Source organism: Colias eurytheme, chromosome 9 (assembly GCF_061535395.1).
Source record: "Colias eurytheme isolate Ceu_HAF_F1 chromosome 9, ilColEury1 Martin Lab GWU primary, whole genome shotgun sequence".
Classification (NCBI taxonomy): Eukaryota; Metazoa; Arthropoda; class Insecta; order Lepidoptera; family Pieridae; genus Colias; species Colias eurytheme.
The window spans coordinates 9,018,110-9,026,307 of record NC_142988.1 but is presented as its reverse complement, the minus strand read 5'-3'; the positions used below and the strand labels follow the sequence as shown (position 1 = coordinate 9,026,307).

The window sequence follows — 8,198 nt, the reverse complement described above, 5'->3', positions numbered from 1 at the left end:
TAATGATAGATTATGAATATGCAGAACGTTTCTCTCGATAGTATATCTGATACGCGAAACGTCGATTTTGGTTGTATACCTGTCGACACAATAGCAGAAAAATCCATCACTATTCAAAACACAAGTGGGGTAAGTAAATTGCTGTTGTTAAATTCTCAAAATCTTGTAATTCTACCTATTTTGAGTAGGTACCTATCATAATTATCATAAAACGTAGGTATGATTACGATATAGTAGGTACGTATTATTCCTAGAAGATGTCTTCAGCACCTCTGATTCTGCTAACAAAAAATCTAATTCAAATATTTTATCATTTCAGAAACCGTTAATATACCGGATATCGCACACCTATATTTTAAATAGTATAGACAAAGTATTCAAAGTCGTTATAACTTCTACTTCTATAGATCCTTTGAAATGCGCCCAAGTAACAATTACTTTTAAGCCAAATATTCCGGGCCAATCATTTACTGAATATTATTTAATTGATGACATAATCGGAAATATGTATAGATTGATAGTCACTGGTAAATGTTATGGTAAGTGAGCTTTTTATAAAAGAACTAGCTTGCCGCCCGCGGCTTCGCCCACATTTTCAAAGATAAACCCGCATAGTTCCCGTTCCCGTGGGATTTCCGGGATAAAACCTATCCTATGTGTTAATCCAAGTTACCCTCTATATGTATGCCAAAATTCATTGTAATCGGTTCAGTAGTTTTTGCGTGAAAGAGTAACAAACATCCATACAAACTTTCACATTTATAATACATATTAAATAGGATTAATAGGATGACTGTGTAGTTACCTTTATAGTTTATACTGATAAGTAAGGTAACTTGCATTATATTTTTTACCCTCTAACTAGCTATAACGTTACAACTACAGAACTTCTTAAAGTCTTTTCTAGAATATAAGTAGTCAATTTCAATTAATTATCTATTTAGGACCGGAAGTTAAGCTAAGCAGACGAAAACTGGTCTTCAGAATATGCAAAAATGTAACTGAACAAAGGCACGAGACAATAAACATTATAAATAAGTCCGATATCGATGCACCTTACCAGTGGCTCCTACCGATCAGCGGTCAAGGATTTTTCCAAGTAAATAATTGTTTCTTTAAATGTTCATTACGCATTACGCAAACACGTAGGCGACTATTTCTTACAACGTTAATAATTATTGTACTAAAGGGTGGCGTGTGTCTCTTATTGCCAAGGGACACATTAATAATTTTTAATAGTATAGGTCTACGTTAAACAGTAGATGTATCGTAGCATTAACTCTATACCAACTGTTAGGTGACCCTAATTTTTGTCACTATTTTATATCTATTTTACTCTATGAGGTGTCCCCTAACCACAGACCCCTAACTTACCAACGTCTGAGAATACGCGCCATGTAGGATTTACATAATGTTATAATTAGATATCGACTGGAAATTGCGGAGTCGTTCGGGCATTCGAGACAATAACTGCAAATGTAATTTTCAACGGTTCAGCACTTGGCATATACACAACTGAACTTGTCTGTCTAGTTTTGCATCAGGTATGTTCAAACAAATATTTTAACGAAACTTGTTAATGTTTTAAAGGATGATAAAACCAGTCTAAAATACTTAACACTATTCTCTATCTAGATAGTATAACCACTACATATTTTTATTTCAAAATTCCCGCATTACCAGCATTACTATGAATCTTTTATTGAGATATGCCGGGGCTGCGTTTCTCTATTTCCCTAGTACTTATAAAGAACGATTTATAAAATTACATTTACCTACAAAAATAAAGATTGATACGCAAAAATTAATATCTAGTGGTTGTTAGCGGGAATTTGTATTCAATTTTAATTCTAAATTATTAATTAACCCAACATCATCTTCAAGGAGCCCATCTTTTTAAATGTTATTGCGGCGGTCGTACTTCCTGGAAACCCCCTGTATAATATACACGATCACGTGTTTGAGAAAAATTGGAAACGCAAGCGAAGATTCGTACATCTTATGGAGAATAGTCTGAACCGTTTGGACTATATACCGCCAGCTTCTGCGTTTGAGAGATACCTGGACTTTGGTACAGGCAGTGTGACGGACATTACCCTAAATATATCGCAGACTTTGTGTATCACTAACCATAGAGAGGAGGATGTGTACATTATTTGGCTTTTAGGTAATATTTTCCCTTTTTAACTGACGTTATCAAGAACGCCGTAGGATATCGTAATATGTTTTTTTAAGAAATAGATTAGCCAAAATGTTTTACCCAATAAAGAAGAAGAACAACTTCTTTTATCATAGTAGTTGTATATTTTTCTCACCTTGTTTACGAAATACAAAATATATTTTATGTAACTATACTCTATGAATTATGTTTCAGATCCTGATAATGTGTTTCTAATAGATCCCATTGAGGCAGTGATACCTCCTAACGAGTCAAGATTGTTTACTATCAGATTTAGGTAAATAATACGTAATAATTAGCAGACATTCAATAAAATAAGAGCAATAAGTACTTACTTTAAAATTATATTACAGACCAGATTTCGACAACGAAGTGTATGGTTTCTTGCTTTGTGGAGATTGTCAGCAGAAAGTCTACGATAGTAACAATGAAGTTAAAATCAAACACACGTGGTTTAGGATACCGTGTATCGGAAATACTTGGTCACCGTGTACTGAATGGACTACGGAATGGGATTGTCCGGTTGAGGTTTGATTATTAAAAAGTCATTTTAGCAATGATGTGTTGCATGCGATAAAAGGAAGAACGTAATTTTCGAAGTTATTTCAGTGTTTACTTATGAAGATGTTGACTAGAACACGGAGTCATAACTTGCGTACTAACGTACTTATTTTTAACTAGTGGTCCGCCCCGGCTTCGCCCGTGGTACATATTTTGCAATAAAAGGTAGCCTATGTCCTTTCTCGGGTATCAAAATATCTCCATACCAAATTTCATGCAAATTGGTTCAGTAGTTTAGGCGTGATTGAGTAACAGACAGACAGACAGACAGAGTTACTTTCGCATTTATAATATTAGTAAGGATTTACGCGCACCTTTTTTTCAATAAACCACGAATTTTAATGCGACACAACGTAATAATGAAGAACTATCTTTATATTTAAAATATTGCATATGAGTTTTATTTGCTAACGTTTTAGCAATACCAATAATTTCTATACAGGTCGTGATGCCACCAACAGTGCCTGCAAGAACAACATTTGCCAATTTCATGCTATCCAATAAACATGACATTCCAATGCATTTTAAATTCGAGGCACCGTCGAATACGTAAGGCCATTTTCTAATCAATCCATTCTCATTTGTGTGTGTATGTGGGTAAACGTAATAAATATCTAACTACCTTCAGAAATTATGTTTTGATGCCCATGTGTGGTATAGTCCAAGGAAGAGGTTGGCAAATAATATCAGTTGCTTTAGAACCAAGGGCATTCGGAGAATACTGTGAAACTTGGGATTTGATAATAAATAAAGTTCAAAAGGTAATGAAAAATACTTACAAATGACTTTCCTAAATAAATGTTGTATTACAGTGACAGTTATATTGTAAAATTTGTACCGACAATTAATGCGTTTTCTTGGCATAGTAAACCAACTCGACGTTTCCAAGTACCCTCATTTGTAGTATAACCTCTATAAGGTTCAATATAGCTTAACAAATGTTTTAATTTGTTAACCTTTTCTGCTCATAAATCAAAACATTTTATACATAATTCACCAGGCTCGTATATGCCTATTCGGAAACGCAGAAACAAGTAAGGTAGAAGTGATGTCACACGGCTACAGCCCGCAAGCGCACGCCTTGTACGAGTTCCCGCCCACTATCACGGGCTGCACCAACTATTGTACCGCGTACCTGCATAATCTTACCAGAATGAGTATACAGTAAGACGATATTCTTAGATAGAATAGATGGGTAATATGTAAATTATGTTGATCGATTATTAAAGACTTTACAGGCTCTCGAAGCCGGTTTTTTGGGACAAGTTTTTGACAGGAAATGAGGAACATACCTACCCTCCCTAGCCCTCACATTTAAATTAAATACCGGATATTCTAGGTGTCAAAATAAATAACTGATAAATAATTGAGCATGATCTGACTAGACTGAAATAAGAGCTATTATTTGAAGCATCTTTTCATTGAATACTGTACCAATCCCATCCATATGTATGTAAAAACACTTGAATTTGGTTATATTATTTGTTTATAGTATGCGAGTCTTAAACACTGTGCCGTGGTTGGGAGCTGACAATAACGGTTGCATAGTAATGTCCCCAAAGGAAATCCTCCGTTTCCATTGGTGGTTCTTTCCCAAGGAACCGAATAAAGTCTACGAAACGACCGTCACGTGTTCCTGCATCTGTCTCATTGATGACAGGTGAAATACATTGAGATACTATTACTACGTGAAATATTCATTTGTATGAAATACCATTCCCAAAATAACGTTGGAATAAAATATAATTGTATTATAGACCTGTCGGTGAACCAACTGAGCTGTTTATACGTATAACCGGCTTTTCTGAACTTCCGGATTTGAGGGTAAGTTGAGTTTTTTAGCCGTACAATGTGTTTATTACATGTTTATTTTAAAGAAAGATTATGCATGTTTTAGGTCTTGCCAAAAACCCTAAATATCCACGATGCTATTGTTGAAGAGAGTGTTCTATTTACTATAACACTGTATAATTATGGATCATGTTATTTCACATCAAAACTTTATCATGTAATCGACGGTATGGGCGATGATCATAGTGGAGATAAATTTGAAATAGATTCTAATGTGGTAAAGATTTTTTAATAAATAATTGCCAATTCAAACAGTTCTTATTAAAACAAGGCATGCTATTATGATGACGTCCTTAATAAACCCAACGTTTCGTTAAATAAAATATAAGGGACCGATAACACGATGATTTTGCTGAAATATGTACCTATGATACAAATTTTATAAATTTTAGAATAGCCTCAAACCATCTAACCACTGCGAAGTAAAATTAAAAGTAACAGCGCACGGTGCGGGCTCCAGACAAATAGATATAAAATACACCGTGCTCTTCAGAACTGAGTTCGATGAAGTGGAGGAGATACAGCCAATAAAGAAAACAATTTGCATTGTTTGGTACGACGGTATCTATCCAACCATAAAGGTTAGATTTTACAATGTCTGCAACGAATTTGAGAGTTACACCTGATTCACGTCGGCTTTCATGCAATTTGTGAATATACCGTTGCAGGTTAAACGCACGATATCTGTTAAATGTCCAGTGATTTTGAGCAATCACTGCGTTTGGAATATTACCAATGTAAAAGAGTAAGTTCAATACTATGTTGAACATTTAAATAAAGTGGTTATTATGAAGAATTTTTTGTCACTTTCAGTCTTATACCTACCAACAACTAATACATTTCGAGTTTTGTTTCTAAGATTTATTTTAGGTCCTTGTTATGTTAATCTACATCGCAATATTGCAGACTCAACAAAGCATTAGAAGACTGTAGACCAAATAAGCCCCTAAATGTGAATCTGTACGCACCAGATTTGTGCTTAAGATCTGAGCGAGTTGAGTTAATCTTCATAATGGGTTGTGTGTACCGAGTGCCAGTGGCTTGGAACTTGAGGAGAGAGAAGATATGCGATTGTGAAATGGTAGAAGTACAACAGGGTATATCTACGTATGTGATGAAGCATACGTGCGTGCATAGGGCTCTGGTGGAACTGACCCCGAATAATGGAATAGTTTCGGTATGGAATTTGTCCTAGTTATGTACATAATAGAATGAATGAATGAATAGACTTTGGGAATAAAAATTATGACAGGGAAAAGACAGAATATATTCTTATGTTTTAGTTTTTAATAATTTAGAGAAGGTACTCCTAAGACTTCATGCACAAATTTCGGCCAATGGAATTTGGAAAAATACTGACGCGTTATGTAGGAAATAATATAAACACACAAGCATCCCTAATCCGATGGGACTTAAGACCATCACAATAGTATAGACAGTTTTAAAATCTATTCTAGTCTAGTGTATTATAACCAGAAATGTTTATTTTTAAATGACCACTTAATTTTAGCCCATGAATCCAGGAATATTACAAATGAACCTACAATACTGTCTCGAAGGGAAGAATACCTTATGCTACATATTAACGATGTCGAATAACCGCACAATAAACATATTCATTAATATTTTCACGCACTTGAAGTCCAAAGGTGTTCTCACGCCACTAAGACGAAACGTCGAAAATAATGACTACCTGACCATATTGGACTGTGGGAGAGTACCTATTAATAACCTAGATCCTGTTATTCGAGTAAGTTAAGTTCCACTTTCGTGTTATACTGAAGCTTGATCAATTTAACGGCATTGGCACAGTTATTTTACTGTTCAGTTTAATGATAATTATAGACAACGCAAAATACTAATTTTACACAACTATAACTAAATAAATAGGCTTCATGACGAAATGTATTTGCTCAATGAAGGTAGGATATAAAATCCTAGAAATGGAAAAAATATAATCAAAAACAGATAGCAAAAGTGCCTCACCACGTCATTTGTTACGACTTTCCTTGGAGACGGTTTCTTTGGATTTATACGAAATCAATATTCCAGATTGTATGGCTTTACAACCCAACAGACGTTTTTACCACATGGCGATTACTTCGAGGAAACACGATAACTCCAGACACAGTCATACGATGCTTGCAATATTTCGCAGAAGTGCCTCCTTTGGACAAATTGGCTGTACCATTTGCTTTCATGCCAACTGAAATGATCGATTATGAGGTGATTCTAACTACCGATTCGCTTTCGTCATCGTTTTAACGCTATCTATCAAAATTTGAACACGCATCTTTTTGGTATTCCCATAGAAATTTGATAGGAATGTCATGTTTTACTGTGGTAAAAAGTAGCCTCTGTCTCTCTTTGTCTCCCTCACTCCTGTCTATCTCCAGCCACAAAATCTATAGAATATATTACTAATTCAAAGGTGGTATTCTTCTGCTCCTTCGGGTATGATATTGTTAAGATCTTGGTGAAGGGACAAGGCGGTTTACCAAATTGCATTGAAACTCGATTGGATATCCCTAGCTATGTGGAACAAGTTATCCGATCTGCGTATACACAAAATATTGTATGTGTTTTGTTACAGATTTATCGTTTTTTATCCAATTTTGATTGTTAGTTCGTATAATTAATAAAAAAAAGTGATAATAATAACGTGTTCAAGGTATATTTATCAAAGGATCATATAACTTTGCCAATTATGCCCACGCATTCACTCTCAAGAGATGTTATAGCTGTAAACAATGACACGGATCATGTTTTACGATTTATTTGGATGCCGTGAGTATTTTTAGTTTCACAAAATAATAGATTTAATTGGGGATAAATATATGAATATGAAACAAGCTGACCCACGCAACTTCGTGAGTAGTTTAAAGGAATATTTTTCATTGCTTCAGTCTTTATTGATCGTAGTATGATGTAATAGCCTTCCTAGTTCCTACATAACTGGACTATTCAACATAAAATATTTTTGAATTGGAACTAAGATTCTGAGATGAGCACGTTCAACCAAACAAACAACCAAATTCTTCAGCATTATAATATTGGTATAAGTAAATAGATATTCTAGAATCAAGATTAATTATTATCATAAAATCGACATTAAACAGGGAAAGAATAGCGAATATAGTTAACATTGTTATGACCCCGTGGTGGGGGGTGCTGCAACCGAAGTCATCGGAATGGATTACTATGACTGTTTACACTCTTCAAGAGCCTGCGACATTTACGTAAGCTATTTCGCTCTCATTATTGAAAAAAATCTGATTATTAGACAAATTAGGAAGTTCATCTTGGATAAAGTAGACATCAAACGTGATAAATCACTCTCGTAAGAATCAAAGTTTTCATTGAAGTAAAAAAATATATAGCAATTGTGCCTTATATTGTATGAATTTAGCACCACGATTGCTTGCGAGATTTTGGATTTAACGGAGCGAAGACGATATCAACGCAATGAACTTCTGAGAAGGAACAAAACAGAAAAATGCAACCAGGAATTCATTATCACAGAGGAAGGGATGTTCCATCCTGTAAGTTTATGTTAACAACATTACTATTTGATATACGTATTTCTTCTGAATTTTAGAATGGAACG

General features: G+C 34.6%; 2 protein-coding genes across 2 annotated transcripts; both read left to right on the top strand.

Annotated features, from left to right (window-relative positions):
• Positions 1-1,678: 1,678 nt before the first annotated feature.
• Positions 1,679-3,346, top strand: LOC149905998 (uncharacterized). Its single transcript, XM_090105094.1, has 4 exons — positions 1,679-2,167; positions 2,375-2,456; positions 2,533-2,707; positions 3,183-3,346. Exons 1-4 carry the CDS (start codon positions 2,002-2,004, stop codon positions 3,291-3,293), a joined length of 534 nt encoding a protein of 177 aa, XP_089961220.1. The 5' UTR covers positions 1,679-2,001; the 3' UTR covers positions 3,294-3,346.
• Positions 3,342-8,091, top strand: LOC149905997 (uncharacterized). Its single transcript, XM_090105095.1, has 13 exons — positions 3,342-3,501; positions 3,741-3,904; positions 4,233-4,400; positions 4,498-4,564; positions 4,638-4,808; positions 4,984-5,172; positions 5,260-5,336; positions 5,498-5,768; positions 6,102-6,341; positions 6,644-6,817; positions 7,023-7,166; positions 7,263-7,378; positions 7,711-8,091. Exons 1-13 carry the CDS (start codon positions 3,382-3,384, stop codon positions 7,832-7,834), a joined length of 2,025 nt encoding a protein of 674 aa, XP_089961221.1. The 5' UTR covers positions 3,342-3,381; the 3' UTR covers positions 7,835-8,091.
• Positions 8,092-8,198: the final 107 nt, after the last annotated feature.